Source organism: Gavia stellata, chromosome Z (assembly GCF_030936135.1).
Source record: "Gavia stellata isolate bGavSte3 chromosome Z, bGavSte3.hap2, whole genome shotgun sequence".
Taxonomy (NCBI): domain Eukaryota; kingdom Metazoa; phylum Chordata; class Aves; order Gaviiformes; family Gaviidae; genus Gavia; species Gavia stellata.
Genome location: NC_082637.1, coordinates 17,659,608 through 17,677,050, shown reverse-complemented (window position 1 = coordinate 17,677,050; position 17,443 = coordinate 17,659,608). Strand labels below are relative to the sequence as shown.

The 17,443-nt window shown below is 41.7% G+C and overlaps 1 protein-coding gene across 1 annotated transcript; it reads right to left on the bottom strand.

Moving 5' to 3' along the window:
- Positions 1-6,291: 6,291 nt before the first annotated feature.
- On the bottom strand, positions 6,292-11,109 carry MRPS30 (mitochondrial ribosomal protein S30). Its single transcript, XM_009816724.2, has 5 exons — positions 10,422-11,109; positions 10,019-10,164; positions 8,820-8,922; positions 8,178-8,354; positions 6,292-6,763 (listed from the first exon to the last, which is right to left on the bottom strand). The coding sequence occupies exons 1-5, from the start codon at positions 11,107-11,109 to the stop codon at positions 6,495-6,497; spliced, it is 1,383 nt and encodes a 460-aa protein (XP_009815026.2). The 3' UTR covers positions 6,292-6,494.
- Between the last annotated feature and the right edge of the window lie 6,334 nt (positions 11,110-17,443).

Below are 17,443 nucleotides of genomic sequence, written 5' to 3'. Positions count from 1 at the left end.
GGTAAACACAGTTACAACCCTAAATCTTATTATCCTGCCAAAGAGTGTGACTCTTAACTCCACCTCAGTTTTTATGCTTCTGGATAATTTCTCTAAGAAGCAGGCATTACAGTTCCTCCACTTTTTCCCCATCCTTCTTCACTTCCCTTACCAACTTGAGAAGCTTTTTATGGCAAGGTCTATCTGTATATTCACACAGGATTTCCCAAAGAGTTTATGTAGGCATATCTGCCATATTAAAACAACAATAAAATATTTGACATGAGCTTCTTAACAGCAAGTGGATTAGAGTGGGTCTTTATTCACATAGGTAAAACACTACACACCTTCAGAAAGAATGGTGTCCTATTCAGCAGTTATCACTGGGACGTTCAGGAAGTGTTTGAATTTGGTATCTATGCTTACATACAGAACGAAACCCCTACATTCATATACACACAACACAGGCTGCGTCACCACTGCCTGCTGTTGGCTTCCGGAAGGCAAGAGACACTTGGGCATGCCAGATGTAAGGAATGACTATATTGACAGGAAGCTCAGAGACAAATCTGCTTTGAGATAAACTTGGAGATACAACAATTCAGTGTATAGCCTGAACTGCATTCTCAGTGTCAGTACTCTGCCAAGAAAAGAAGATGTAATATAAGAGTCTTCTCTTCTGCTGAAGCCATTTGCAGCTGCATATCAAGTAGAATTTGTCTATGCTGAATTAATGCACAAACACACATGGCCACACCAAGACCAAATGAGAGAAGGTCTAGGCCCAATGTCCACTATTCACCCAAATCTCCGCACATGGTTTCTTCCTACACATTTGTAATGCCTCATCTACACTCTGACAACTGATCTCTTTTCACAGAATCGTAGAGTCATTAAGGTTGGAAGGCACTTCTTGTCTAGTCCATTCACCCTGCCCAGGGCAGGGTCACCTACAGCAGGTTGCCCAGGGCTGACCAGTCTGGTTTTGAGTATCTTCAAGGATGGAAACTCCACATCCCTCTCTGAGCAACCTGTTCAAGTGATCAATTGCTATTACAGTAAAAAAAAAAAATAATTATGTTTAAATAGGATTTCGTGGTTTTCAGTTTCTGGCCATTTCCTCTTGCCCTTTCATGGGATACCACTGAAATAAGCCTAGCCAAATCTTCTTCACTCTTTCCCATCAGGTACTTACACACATTGATAAGACACCTCCTGAGCCTTCTCTTCTCCAGGCTAAACAATCTCAGAACTTGAGTTTTAAAATTCTAACTCCTGATCGCCTTCAATTGCCTAGGGAAATGTGGTGGTGCAGAAACTGCTTTTAAAAAAACGAACAAAACAAAAAGCCTCTACAGGCTGAAATTCGAGGTTGAAATTTAAACCTGCTCTGGGATATCTAACTGACAAAAGCATGCACATTTGCAGTGCAGACGCTCTCGTGTTAGAAGCTACACCTTCCAATAGTGAAAACGATCCTATATCATGTCCCTTGAGAGCAGCAATAAAGTGTACTGAGTGATTACACATTAAAGGAATATTGGAAGCAAAAAAAGAGGGAAGAAATGGAAGGAAGATTTCCTTTAAAGGAGACACATTAAGGTCAAGTTTTCTTGGTATACAAGCAAAGAAAAAAATGAAATCAAGTATGACTTAGTAGGAATGAGAAAGATAATACAGAGCAGATTCTGTAGCAGGAGATGTAGTTCAATAAATTGAACTTCAAACAGTTATTAAAAGACCAAGAAGAAATACTGAATGTTCACTCAAAGAATATTTCAGCTAAAGACAGAATCTTCAAATTATGCAGAAACCAGGCACAATAAAAAAAAAAAAAAGAGAGGCTAGATTAAAAATTATTGCAGAGAGTTACAGGTCAATACAGCTGAGCAGACACCATAAAGCTGCCTGTCCTGTCTGGAAGAATTACTTATCTTTCCAATAGCATAAGCTAGATAGCACTTACTCCTGCAGAGACATAAAAAAGCGTGCCAAGTGTCCTTCTATGTCTTTGCCTTCTTCAAGGATTTTCTGAAAAGGTTGTAAATAAACTCCTCAAAGGGCATCTGTTACTGGTGGTAAGTGGCCCACAGAGATCACCTTCAAAGCTGAGGAAACAATTGTTAACCTCACATCTTCAAACTCCAGCTTCAAGACCAATAGGTTAATTACCAGGCTAAATAGCCTGGCAGACTTTAGACTGCCTCCATTCTGAGTTAGATATGAATAATCCTTTTAATTCTAAACTCCTGTTCCGGTAGGAGGATGTAGTGAGGTTCACAACTTCCTCCCTTCGCATCACAACATGCATTAATAAATGTATTAGTAGTGTCCATACACTAACACTTTGTAGTTTGTAATTCTTCTTAGCCTATTTCTAGATGTAGGACAGCCAAGTCTTCCAAGAAACTCGGTTCTGAAAATTTATTTTACCATGTATTTACAGTGTATTGTCGGTATACTAGAGAAGGGCTGCAGCACAATCCCTGTAACCATTACTGGCCTCCATCTACTAACATCCTCCAACGGTGCATCATCCAGGATTTCCAATATCAGAACAGGATGGGCTTCTTTAATACTATCTGGAACCTCTCCTGTGGCTAATCAGCCACAAGATGACCAGTCCTGCCAGGAACTCCCCCAGAGGATCTACCTGACAAATGTCTCCAACCAAATCCACCTAGACCTGGCTGAGCAACTTCTCATTTCTGTCATGTTCTTGAGATAACCTCAGCCTGCATTAGATTGTCAAATGCAGTGTTACCTGCACTTGCCATCCTTTCACAATAGCAAAAGAGGGGGAGCAGTTACCTGTTTTCTCCTACCAATCTCAGACCCATTGTAGAATTTCTCTCTACCACGACTCAGTATTACACAGGAATACCAAAGTAAGTTTTCGTAATGGAATCACAGGAACACTCCTTCCTTAGGGATTACCTGTCCTTTCTTTGTCAGGGTTTTGTTGTTTTGCTTTATGGTGACTGGCTTTATTGCTTTGGGTGGAAATGATAACTCTGTTGGAAGACAGAGAAGGTAAAAAAACCTCATCCTGTCTCACATCTGCTGTTCCCTGGTCGCAGAAAGAGGAGACTTCATATTAGTTGTTATGTGCATTTCTAATTCATGGTTTTTTAGGATCCTCAACATGCATTTTAAGGTCTTGTCTCAGTGGGGTTCTGATGCACTACTAGAATATAATGTATGCAGAGTCACATACTGTTTGCACCAGTCTGGTTTTGATGCTACCTCAAGTTTTGTCATTGCTAACTTACTTCACGGTCTTGTGAGCTTATCGATGTTCCATTTACTTTGACACTTCTACCCGCTTGATAAGTCCATTTACTTTGACACTTCTACCCGCTTGATAAGTCCATTTACTTTGACACTTCTACCCCCTCGGTAAGTTTCTTCCTCCATGAAAAAGCAGTTCTTGTAGAATCTCTTCTGCAAGCCTTCTTGGGGCTATGTCTATTAGACTCAGTTTTGATCCACAGGATGTTATTCTTTTGTACCACACCAGACTTGTGCTAGCTCAACGTAAACTTCGCAGGTCTCCTACTCTGGTGCACTTTGATTATACTACTGGTTGAGGATGACTCGTTTTAGCATAGGATGCACCGGAAAGCCACTTTCATTGCTTCCATCACAGATACACTGCCAGTATGCGTGGTCTCTACAGAGCTAGTAGGCCAAGTTGTCAACAGACTTTCTCACCAACAGCCGACTGCGAGAGTTGCTCTTGCGTCAGGAAAAAGCCCTCAATGGAGCTCCAGAACAAGAAAACCTTCTTCTGCTTCCGAGATAAAAGGAACAGGTGTCTTTTCCAATGACAGAAAAACTGAGTACAGAAGATATCACCAGAGACTTCTGCATGACCAAGCAGACACTATAAATATTGAAGCTATTTCTCCTGTCTGAAAGGAAACAGAACTATCTACGCCAACAACTTGGTGCAACATGACCCTATATATATTTTTTTAAGAAAGTTTCAGAGTCTTCCCATCTCCTCTTTTCTGCTTTAATTTTGGGAAAGGCTGCTTAGGCAGTTCCATTCCAAGTCACCACTTGCACTCTCATAATCTGAAACAACAGTACAGGTAGAATTTCATAGATCAGTCATCCAACTGAAGGTGATGCAATTTTAGGCAAAATAGTTCAGTACTAGAGAAAATACTTGCCTCATTACATAAAACCAAATCTTATTTTTAGATTCCACCTCATGTTCCCTTGTGATATGCTCCAATAGGCCTAAGCAGAAATTAATACAGGAAAAGGGATCCAAACTTGGATATTTCCATCCTGTGCTCTTTGAATGGCCTTTCTTTGTTTCTTTTAAACAGCAAAGTCAACAAAATATAATGCTAAAGGATGATGCTCCCACGAGACTTAAAGAGTAGAATCACAGGAGGTTTCTGCTGAACAAAGCTCAAGAACAGGAATGCTGCAGCTTCTAAGCTTTCTACTTTTAAACATTTAGTAGATACACAATCTTTAAAGAAAAAAAAAGGAGCTTTCTTTTGATTTTATTGTTATAAGGCAGCATTAAACACCCTGAACAGATGAGTACAAGATTGCTGTAGAAAACTGCATATATTATGCCTCAACTTTGCCAGTGAGTGACAAAAAAGCAGAACGCCCTTCACATTTTTTCCTCAGTAGAAGGTAAAACAGTGCCACCCAGTGCTTTTCCAGGGTATTCCCTTGCCTTTCGAGACACCTGCAGAAAGGTGAAGTTGGTACTTTGCAACTACAAAACAGCCAGCTCACGCTAAGCCTTCCTCCCTTCCTCCCTCACTCCAACACTGGGTTCTTCTACCACGTTACACATCTACAGTGATATTTCAGTCACTAGTAAAGCTGCACAAAGGAAAAAAAGTTGTTCTTTGAACTTGCTCTACTACAGCTGAAGCCTTAGGATAGACAAAAGGCTGAATCACAGAAAAATTAGTGGGTTTTTTACCTGGGAGCAAGAGTTTCTTTGACTTTACATGTCAGCTTTCCACAGCCACTACTTGTATGCAACTCACACAGTTTCAAGCTGAAGGCAATACCATATTGCACCAACTATAAAGACTGCAGGGTCAGAATACCCAACTGTTTTTTTTTAATATCCTTCCATTCATTTTGCATCATCCCTTCATCACACCAGAAAACAAGTATCAATCACTCACTTTTAAGCTAGGTCACAGGTCATTCTCTATAATCAACATGCCTACCCAGCAGTTTATCTTCCACTCCTACATGGAACATTTGTTTAATCCAAGGATCAGCAGTGATTAGAACTACTAATACTCAAGCATTGTTAAGACAAAGAGAGTGCTTAAGGACTTTTTACTTATGTTAAAAAGAAACCAGTACTCATGCACAACTTACCTACATTATCTTCTGCTGGTGGAGAAAGTGGCAACTATAGTTTGTTCCAACATAGCAAAGTACCAGTCAAATAAGACTACAACTACTTCATCTTTCATTAGCAAAATACTCTGTAAACCAGTTGACAACAGGAAGCACGATCCCCAGTTGCTTTGGCTGAAGAATGTGCAGGCAAGTATTTCAATACTCTCTCTTTAAAAACAAACTATCTGACTCTTAACAAGAATCCTGGAAAATTCCAAAAAGGTCAGCCACAGCGTAAAGAACTACATAAAATTCTAGGCATGTTTAGTTACCTCAAAACCAGATATACTTTGTTAAGTAAATACTCCTAAACAGTACTTGCACCTTGTATCTTATTAATCAAGAGATCCTAGTCATTGTTTGGGCTCAGCTATGGTCCACTAAAAACAGCCATAAGATATCCAAATACCAGCAATGAAAACATCAAGATGTCTACAGCTGAAATCAAGGTCCCAAGCTAAAGGGAAAACTGTAGACTCCAAATGCATTTGAGTTCTCTCTGTGGTTCCTGAAGTGGCAGCTCAAAAATGTGTATGCCTGTTCATAACAGAAATCTTTGAAAGCAAGTTTCATCGTGTTTATACTACTGCTCAATAAATGTCTAAAAATGTCCCTTGCTATGTAACTAAATTGCCAACCATTCACTTTTAAGAAACACTTCTTACTCTTGAGCTCACTTTCTCTTTAGAATGAGTAAGCATTTAAGACAACTAATTTATTTTCAGGCACAAAATTAGAAAATTTTCACTGGTCCTGAATATCGACAGCAGTTACCTAGTGACATAATCAGATGGTCATACGAATTCGTACTTTGCTGTGACAGTTCAACATAGAGCTATGATCTGCTTAAAAGAAAGTATTCACATGAGTTTGAATTAGTGCAATACAGTACTAACAGTAAATATACAAAAGACATTAAGGTATTCTAGATATTTATTTTTCACTGTATAGTATCATACATTTAAAATAAAGAAATAAGGCCCAAATATCATAAAAGATGTATACAGCATGTGCTAGACAAAATACTTGACTAAGAACAAGGCATATTCTAGCCCATACTTCATGGAGTTACAATGAAGTTCAGGCACATAAACAGGAATACTTTATTGTTTAATGATTTACAACTCTTTTGGTCTGTTTAACAGAAAATGAACCAACTGAAGCAGAACTTCGTCATTAAAGCCTTTCACACTACCATCTTCCACAACATCATACAAGGGCTTACTGTCTGTACCCCAACAGATATTCTTCCGCGGATTATTTTGAATAGTTTCTACAGTTAGTGCTAAAGTATTTAGCTGGTAACAAAAGAAAGCGAAGTACTTTCCATCAGTCACCACTGCCTGGGATACAAAAGGACGGGTCACATCTGCTTCATTCCAGAATCCTACAAAAGAAAGAAACAACACTAGTTATACAGGGCCTGAAACTTCTATCAGCACACACACCTAAACCCCAATCCTGAAATACAGAAAAATACTGGGAATTGCAGCCGCCACTTAATAGAGGAAAAAGTCCTGTTTGCCTTAGCAACATAAGCATTGTTCATACAGACTAATTAAAATGCAACCACCAACTAAGGATATTTCCAAGACCAGAGACACAGCGCATATTTGCCTTTTGTACACTGTTCCCTATCACTCACTGATAAAATTCCCACACTCATCAGCCAAGTGACTTTTCAAAATTACATAAGTTATTAATGCATCCAGGTCAGGCAAGTGATCTAAAGGGAAATGCCTTTCAACTATTCCATGCTTCTCACAGGGCACTGAACATATGTTTCATGGTAGAAGCATGCATATGTACGCGTGAGCATAACTTACTATAGTAACCAGCCAGACAAACCAAGAACACTATGTCAATAAGTATTAATGCTTCAAACAACCCCCACTGAGCACTAATACTCTTTTTAAAATATTTTCTTTACATATTTACGCACGTGTGCTAGCACAGACAATAATATTCTTAAAAGATATTTGGTATCATGTGCAATGAACACCCCTAGAAACTGTTACAGAACAAAGAAAAAACTTCATAGACTTGAATCATGCTGTCCTTGTGACTCATAATGAGCTTGAAACTGTAACCAGCCAAGACTTACTTGACTTCAATGCTTTATCTCCACAAAAAACCTCAAGCTTTCTAACATACCATTACATAAAAAATTTGATGCAGAGCCAGCACATGCATCATAGTCAAAGGATTTTCTTCCATGTGTTGTTTCACAAGTGAAACTATAAACCCACAGGTATCTTCCAGTAACACTAGATAACAATTATATTTACATGAATAAGCAAAAGACTGATCTGGTCTATCCATCCAGTTCTTCTGAGATTTTTAGACAAACATAGGCATAAAATCCTAAAGTAAGGCTGCTGACATTTTTCTTTCACTGATTGTAGTTTCATAGAATTTCTGAAACAAGGGGCTAAGCAACATAGTTGTTTCAGAAATAAATAAACAAACTGCTTGATATCTACCACCTCCCCATAACAAATGTGGAGTGAGCAAGTGAATGCAGGATCAAGGTTTTTGCACAGGATTAGTGTTATATATGAAAAAATACTTTTCTGCGTAATTAATTCTCCATGAGTCAACGTACTCAAATACAAAGTCTTAACTAACACCCTCGTATAAGGTCTGCTTCATTCATTGGTTCAATTAAATTTTCAAAGACCTACTTAAAGGATGGCCTTCAGAAGAAAAAGCATGAGAAAAAGGTGGTGGGAAGAAAAGGTTAGAGAACTTTACAGTAGGCATTCATCACCAGGAAAAATTTATCGAGTTGACTATTTCACCTTGATACATTGCTTGTGCTGCTGTCCAGGCAAAGAGACTTGCAATACCATTGGCTCGATAAAGAACTTCAATCTGATCCTCAAGACGTGCTTTTACAAACCTCTCCCGTTTTAGTTTATCAGGAATAAGATGAAACTGGGTGTGTCCATAACAGCATGGATCTGCTACCTTTGATCCTGTGCTCCCCAAAAAGAAAAAAATTAAGAGTCAGTGAGAGAATGCTCTTTATTATGCACACAAACACATCTTTACTATCAGACTCCAAATAACAGAAGGTGAATCTGTGTAAATGTTGACACTCCTCCATTTCTGGGTGAGACTGGAGGGCTTCCCCAACTCCAAAAGGCAAGAGTTCACATACTAAAATGTCTCTGAGGAGATGTATCAAAATTCAAAGTCAGTTTTCTGCCCGTTTTCTATTCAACCCAACTCCTTCAAGCAAATCTGGACACAGAGTACCATACACGCAGGAGGATGCTACTCCCCATTGCCTAACTGACATGGAATCTCAATATTTATATACTACAATTATATATAAAAATATACTTTTTTTTCTGTTTGTTTTGGGGTTAGGTAGGTTTTTTTTGTTTTGGTTTTTTAGGCAAAAAAGTAGTTAACATTGCATGACTAGAGATTCTTACCTATAAATACCTTGTTTTCGTACTGCTTTTTGAACAAAGGCAGTTTGGATGGTTTGTGATCAATAACGGGAACATCTCCAAGATCTGACTCCAGTGGTACAATCTTGAAGGAAGTAGAAGAAAAGCCATAACATGACACGTTTCTGACATCAAGTCTCACATAATATGCCACTTTCTGGTCAGACAGCAGAAGGTGCAAGTCTTGCTTACACACACCACATATGTAACTTTAACTGAAATTCATTTTTTGCAACAGAGCTTCTTGTCTTGTGATGAGTGCTAGCACGTGCATCTTATACTGATGTCAGAATTTTCTGCAATATACAAAGAACACTCTGTGAAATGGTACTAAGAAAGCTGCCAGTTGGTATGATCTTCAAAAACAGAATCCGCTTCTGTAGAAGATGAGTAAAACTATTTCTAGCAGCAGTCAATAAACCAACTTGAACCAGCAGAGTCAGTTTACGGGTATTCAGTGTTTTGCATTACGTAACATTTTTAATTGCCTAGACAGTTCTTTCAAAGCGCCAAGGTTTGTAACATCTCACAGTACTAACCTAAACAAATTGTACAATTAAGTTAGCAAGAAATGTTCAGTGTTTACAGAAAGCAGAGCACAGTTTTCTGTTTGTGGTGGAAACTGGGGAACAGAGACCCTCACAGACTACACAATTACCACTATAAACCTACAAGAAAAAAAGATTAGAATGTTGAATCAGCCTCCAGAAAACTGAGCATTCAAGAAAACAACTGTTAAGTCATACTAACAGGTAACTGAGCTCACATTCAGATTATATGTGCTCTCTCTTACTCCATTATTTTCTCCTCGATTTCTCTCATCTTATTCTCCTCCTCCACTGAGGAGAGACCATTGCACACCACATTTCTTATTCTTGTCTCCACTTACAAGAATAAAATAACTTAAAAACTCCAATTAATTAAGTGTAACAACACACATTTTATATAAAGCACAAAGGTGACCAACTTGAAGTTCACAAAACTTGCCTCAGAATCTACAAAGCAGTTACCACAACAAGGTAGTAAGGGCATTAGAACTTGAAAAATGCACAAACGTGCTACATGCCTGACTAACCAGGTCCACCACATACTACCTAGCACATGGTTTCAGTGGCTGTCAGAAACATTAAGTGAAAACGCCTGTCAGTATGTGATTAACTTGCTGTTGAAAATACACACACCTCTGGAAGTTGCTTTGGTACACGGATCTGGAGGTGCGGCTTATCATCTATCTGAAATCGCACAGGATCAACTCTACCCTTTCGATGTCCATGAACAACAACTTCTTCACCATGATGCCAGTAATAGTTAACCTCAGGATTTAGATCTGAAACAGAACAGAGGGATACAGAGAAACAGAGATCACCCCTTTGCATTTAAAATGCTTCCAATTCTTGTTCTGTAGCTGCAGTAAAACAGGAAAATCAAAACCCACTCACACCATGTGGGACGATGGCTAGGAGACGAATTATTAGTGATGGTCCGAACAACTCAGCTACACCAGCGACACTCCCACTGGGTTCACAGACCAGCCCACCACCCAAGGACTCCCACTTCCCTCACCCTCCCACCCCCGTTCCGCACCAAGGGAGGAGGCAGCCAGCAGCGGGTTGCGACCGCACAGGAAAGCCGCGAGGGTGGAAACGAGCTGCGTAAGGAACGGGCCGGGCGTGTGATCCTGATCGCGGTAGAGGAATGGCCGCTTCTTATTCTGGTAAAAGCTCTCCTGTAGGAGGGCGTCGCAGGCGAGAGAGCGCAGCTCGCCCACATCCAGGTACGGCGCCGCTCCCGCCGCGGGCTCTGGAGTTTTCGCAGCCCCTGGCACCTCCGTTGCCGGCTCCGGGGCTTTGGCGGCCTCGGGGGCCGCTCCCGCCGCGCTCTCCGGGGTTTTCGCGGCCTCCGGCGCCACCGCTCCTGGGGCTTTCGCGGCTGCCGACGCCGCTCTCGGGGGCAGCCCCGGCACGAAGACGGTCTTGGTGAAGCTCCGGTACCAGCGGTCGGCGTTGAGGGCGAAGGTCTGCGGGTAAACCATGTACTTGGGCCGCTGCAGCTGCCCGTAGAGCCGCAGCTTCTCCTCGATCGAGGCCGCCGCGTGCACCCGCTGGTTGAAATGCTCCAGGCGCCGCCGCTTGGCCGCTTTGCTCTTCGCCGTGGCGGATGCCACGATGGGCGGGTAGAGCGAGTCGGGGGGCTGCGGGGGGACAGCGGACTCCGTCTGCGAGAACCAGCATCGGCCGTGCCACAGCAGCCGCCGCCCCCTGGACGCCGCCATTTCGCAGAACTCCGGGACAGCGGAAGGGCAGTGTTCGGCAACTGGAACATCTGATTGGCCGCTGGTAACCACGTGAACGAGCCAACCTTCCAATCGGCAAGAGAGAGAGCGCGCTGCCGGGACAGAAAGGGGCGGGACCTTTTAGGAGTCGCGTCGCTGGAGGGACCTGATCCCCTCCGCCGCGCGGCGCAGCTTCTGCGCACGCGCTATAGGTGCCCCCCACTGCCTCTCTAGGCTGAGAACTACCGCTCCCAGGATGCAAAGCGGGAGGCGGCCCGGAAGCGCCGGGCCTCCCTGTGGGTGCCTCTCAGCGTGGGCTCGCGGCAGGCCGGCGGTAGCCCTTTCGTGAAGGGTTTGCCCGGCTGCCGTCTCTTTTGCCGCAGTACGAGTCCCTCCTTCGGAGGGAGGCCCACATCTCAGACGGAATGGGTGTGTTGCACAGACAAGGAACTTTCACCTGCTTTCATTCGAGAAGACAACTTTTTTGAACCAATTTTCTATGTGCTCAGGAGATAATTACGCCCCCTCCCCCCCCGCCCCCCGGTTTGAAAGACCGACCGCTCAATCTGAATGACAGGGATAAATTCGCTCTAAAATAACGAAATAGATCGAACCCTTTTCTGTACAGAACCCCTCCTAAGGACAAAGGATTTTGTATGAACCATGTACCGAAATACGAGGTAATTTATTGACAAAATCCAGAAACTTGAACGTGCATGACGTGGCCTGGGGCGTGAGGAGCAGGACCAGCCTGATGGCCTCTGCATCTGTCACTGTAATCTGGGCTCGTCTGCTCTGTTGTACTGTAGGAAAGACTCGTTTTTACATGGTAGCAGGTACCCACAGCACTGAGTGTGCACTGAAATAACAGCTTGTTGGAAACTGCAAAAGCTGGCTTTAAGAAATGAACTCTGCTAAAATGTGATCTGTTATGGCATTTGTTTATCAAACTGGTATAAGCTAAAATTGGCATACTGACACTACAGGAACTGCTACAGTTAGTGAATTCTTATCTTTGAGATACGTGGAAAAGTTGAGGGTATTTCTCTTTGATGGACAGATGAAGTTTACTATTTATTATTTTTAAAAGTTGTCTTCTTTCATTTTTTTTTTAAACTGAACAATCACAGTATTCTTGGGAGATGGTTTTTTTTTCGTATTTCTGTGACATCTCTGTGTTGTCTGAACTGTCTGAAACACTCAGACTGACCAAGGGTGGGAGAGGAAGTTATGAGTGGAACTGGGACAGGACACACGTTACATACATCCCACATAATCTGCTCACTTTCATTAACTTCAGCTTAACTTTCTGCTGAATTGATGGGGAGAGCTGCAATGGTATTTGGAGGAATTTTTTGGAATACATGACAAAGATTGAAACACAGTGTTTGGGTTGAGATTTGCAAAGAATATAGAATATAAAAACTTTGTCTTCTTTAAGAGGAAGTAAAATAGAAATTAAAATATTGTTAATGCATAGGTAAAGAAAAGCTGTCCTTTACTTAAGACTTACAAGGTATTTTGTAAAAGGCAGATTTAAATGTTAGGTTGCAACTCAGTTAAGTATCAAGTATTTAAACTTTGGATCTTTAATTTTGAATCCATCCACTCTTTTCACCAGAAGGGTGAGGGGACAAGGCCTTAGATCAGATGACTAACCATTTAGGGAGCAACGTCCCTCCTTGTCCTCATCCTAGATACCACAGTCTCCAAGTGCATCTGGAAGCCTGTTTTCCCCTTGATCGATAAAGGACACTGGCCAAATGTGGCCAAGGTAAAGTTATTGTATCTTTTCCCTTTTGATCACAGCCAGCCATGTCGTAAACTTACACAAACTGTTACGGAAAATCACCATTACTGTTCTTAGGCATTTTGCTGCTGTGTCTCCTGTTTCAAAACTTGTTTCCTTTGGTCATTAGAAATATTATTCTTATTTCGTGCTTAAATGTATTCATGGTTAATTTATACCTGCTTGTTGTTGTGCCAACATTGTCCTTTAGTTTAATTAGCTTTTTTCCCTCTCCAGTGTTTGGCTTCTAAAATATTGATGGAGACCAGTCATATCACCTCTCAGTCCTCATTGACAGACACTAAACAAGCTCTTTTCATACAGACAGGTCTCCACTTCCCTGATCATCTTAACAGCCCTTTCTTGCACTTCCTCCAGTTTTGCATTTCTCTCAGAGATACGTGGCCAGACTGTACCCATTATTTCAGACAAGGGAATGTATTACATACACCAGGATTACTAACATTTTACCACTTTTAAAAATCTCTTTTGTGATGTTGTTAATGAGAATTGCCTGCCTTGCAGCCATACCACACTGTGAACAACTTTTGCATAGGATATTTTAAACCTTCAAGAAGTTCAATACAGAAACTGAATATAAGTGATGAAGCAACTGAATGTTTAAAGGCCTGTTTTTATTTTCCCCACTTCATTCAAAGGCTTTAAATATTTTCTGCACCCTGATAGTGGCTATAATGTTAGATTAGAGGTGTCAGGAACCAGTGCTATGCTTTAACCTACACTTAAAATCTCTGAACTATGTAGTGATGTTCTGGTCACAGGTCAGTTTTACTTGCTTGGTATACATCACCTTGATGTAGGAGCTGCAAGGACTTGGATAAAAGGGCCCAATAGACAGTCTGGTTAAAGGTACTGGCGTGCTTTGCTGACATCGCCGTCATAAGCTTTTGATAAAAATGTATTATCCAGCCATAGATCTCTCGGTTCGAAAAAGCAAACCAACAGTTCAAAAAGGATCTATTTTCCTTCTTTACTGAGATAATCCCTCTGCAATTTACAAATTCTCCTAAATCCATAAACACAGAGCATCTTTGTGTTGCTTAAATAAATGCTTAAAAAGCGCCTGGATTAGAAAACTCATGCCCTGTCTAAAATGTTCAATACAACTGCTAAACTGAATGCTATAGTCTCAAAATAAATCTCTAAAATTGAAACTAGGAAAAAAACCTGCATTTCAGTTCCAACGTGAAGGTCATCGGAGAGGGTTAGTTACAAGTCAAAAGTAGTTCAGAAACTAGTGCCGTTCACCTTATTGAACCTACTGTATAGAGAGGGATGATATAGCAATTATTCTGTTTCTGAAACTCAGAAATGAGGCAAAGTATGTTAAATATACTTACTCAGAGATGAGATTGCATAGACATTAATTACTGGGCAGGCTCAGTATCTCCTACATACAAATGTAGAAGCTGCTGCGTGCACACACTTCTTCAGTAACCTTCACCAGAAGTGCAGGCACAGCTCAAATGGGATCACAGGGATCGCATAACGGAGGCATATCTTATCCACCTCCGAGCAGGAGGTGTGAGGTCTGAACCTGTTTCATCTGGCCATGGTGGGGTTGTGCTGTGTCCCGTGGAAGTCCCTGCCATACTTGCAGCCACTGAGAAAGGGTTCAGACCTTGCACCCGCTAAGCCAATTCTTTAATGCCTGTGCCACCGCGTGAGAACCATGTACCTTCTCAGAGACCTGTATCTTATTCTAGAAGGCAGAGAAAGGAGATAACAGTAAGATTGAAGCCCTTCAAATTAGGAAACCTGAAAAGGGAGTCACAAGCTAGACATGGGTTTTGTTGTATGCTGAGAAACAAAAGATACTAGATTTGATTCTAGAGCAGTGATGGCAGACACGCGGCACATCTGAGGACACGCTGAGGACTGATGATGTCCCATTTCAGTTCTCTTAGCAAGTTAGTCCAAAGAGACACCAGAAAACAGTTCTGAAAAGTTTACAGTGAAAAGAGTTTCTAGAGCTGCGAAAAACAAAGCTGCTTATCAATATCAGGTATTCCTCTTGTAATAGTATCTCAAGACGTCAAAGGAAAACTGAAGCTCCATTGTACTAAACATCACATCCTACACCTGCATAGTAAATAAAGTAGTTCTTGGTTTTGTAATGTACTTGTCAGTATGTTAGGTTGTACAGAAGACATACACTGTAGTCTCAGGTTACTGGTACAAGGCGGACAACATGCCTTTCAAATTATTCTTCTAACCAATTCAGTTTTATTTTAAAATTTCTGCAGAAGCTGCAGAGTCAGCCAATGTCTCTCTTAATCTGGGGACAGATTCTGGAAAAGGCATATCCCTTCTACTTGGTGCTCATTTTGGAGGATGAGAACCAGATTTCAACCAAATAGGAATATCTACGGGTTTAACCAGCTAAGGTTTAATTCTCTGCCTAGCCACAGGTTTTGTTTGTGACTCACAGCTAGATCCATAAAAGAACTTGAGTGGGATTTCTGCCCTGCCCTCTTGTGACTACCTAAAGCTCTGACTAGTACTGGAACCTGCCTTTTTATCCCCAAAGTTAGTAGACTAACCCAAAATGTACAGGCTATTTCAGAACTGGAAGGAATAGATCTCTCCAGAATTTTTCACCCTCTTACTGGCCTAGCTATGTTTAGAAGACATTTTAAAAGTTTAAAAGTTCATTATTCTTCAGAGCAAGTGTGATATTGGTTATTGATTGGAGAAAAATAGAGTGTCATATTCATGGTTACAGTGCCTCTCTCTGACTGACTTAATGGCTAAAGAGAGGGTGTCAGCTTCCTCCTGCCAGCTTCAGATGAGATTTCTATGTATAGAGCTTTTTTGTTTTATGTACAGTCTACAGCATTTGCCAGCTTAGGTAACATCAGTGGGAGTGTGTGCTGCGTGTAAAATTCCACATACTGCAATAGACACAATCTTAACTGTTGAAAAGGTGTTTGTTATTTTATGACTTATGTCTTTAGCTTATTTTAAAACAGATTATGTGTTACAAAAACGGCTCCCAGATGATAATTTAAAGCAACTCATAGCATAGATACATGCAGTAGGGAAAAGCCAGTATCATCTTTACTAATTGAAATCTGTGAACAAAAACATGTTTCTTACATGATTTCCAAATATCTTTATAGGAATATAAAATGTGTATGACAGGCTGAAGTCTTCCATTATGCATCCTTCAAAACTAAAGGGCTTCTAGAACTACATAGCACTCCAAACAGCACCAATTAGAATTAAGTTTGCATTATGTTTCAATTGCTATTTTAATGTAGTTTCTCAGACAAATTCGTTTTGGGCTAAAATTGCCAATGTTCATCTATCTAGTGTGATCAAAGATCACACGACACCCTCCCCCCTCCCATTTAAAGCAAAATCAATGCATTTTTGTTACAGGACTATGGAAATGGAGGGAAAAAAGATGTGTTTCTCACCAAAGCTTCCCTTTAATTAGGAAAAAATGTTAAAAGAATTAACTTCAAAGTTGGACCACTTTCTAGTTCTCATGTGAGAGCTGAGAGTCCAGGTGAATTTAACGAAAGCCCCTCACATCATTTGGTTTGCTCAAAGCCCCATCCGACTTGCCTTGAACACTTCCAGGGAGGGGGCATCCACAACTTCTTTGGGCAACCTGTTCCAGTGCCTGACCACCCTTATGGTTGAAGAATTTCTTCCTAATATCTAATCTAAATCTACCCTCTTTCAGCTTAAAGCCATTACCCCTTGCTTGTCCTATCACTACATGCCCTTGTAAAAAGTCCCTCTCCAGCTTTCTTGTAGGCCCCCTTCAGGTACTGGAAGGCTGCTAGAAGGTCTCCCCAGAGACTTCTCTTCTCCAGCCTGAACAACCCCAACTCTCTCAGCCTGTCTCCATAGGAGAGGTGCTCCAACCCTCTGATCATCTTCATGGCCCTCCTCTGGACTCTATCCAACAGGTCCATGTCCTTCGTATGTTGGGGGCCTCAGAGCTGAATGCAGTACTCCAGGTGGGGTTTCATGAGAGCAAGAATAGAGGGGAGAATCACCTCCCTCAGCCTGCTGGTCATGCTTCTTTTGATGCAGCCCAGGATACAGTTGGCTTTCTGGGCTGCAAGCATGCACTGCCGGCTCATGTTGAGCTTCTCGTCAACCAACACACCCAAGTCCTTCTCCTCAGGGCTGCTGTCAATCCATTCTCCGCCCAGCCTGTATTTGTGCTTGGGATTGCCCCAACCCATGTGCAGGACCTTGCACTTGGCCTTGTTGAACTTCATGAGGTTCACAGGCCCACCTTGCGAGCCTGTCAAGGTCCCTCTGCATGGCATCCCTTCCCTCCAGCATGTCAACCGCACCACACCGCTTGGTGTCGTCGGTCAACTTGCTGAGGGTGCACTCAATCCCACTGTCTGTGTTGCCGACAAAGATGTTAAACAGCACCAGTCCCAATACCAACCCCTGAGGAACGCCACTCGTCACTGGTCTCCACTTGGACATTGAGCCATTGACCGCAACTCTTTGAGTGCGACCATCCAGCCAATTTCTTATCCACCAAGTGGT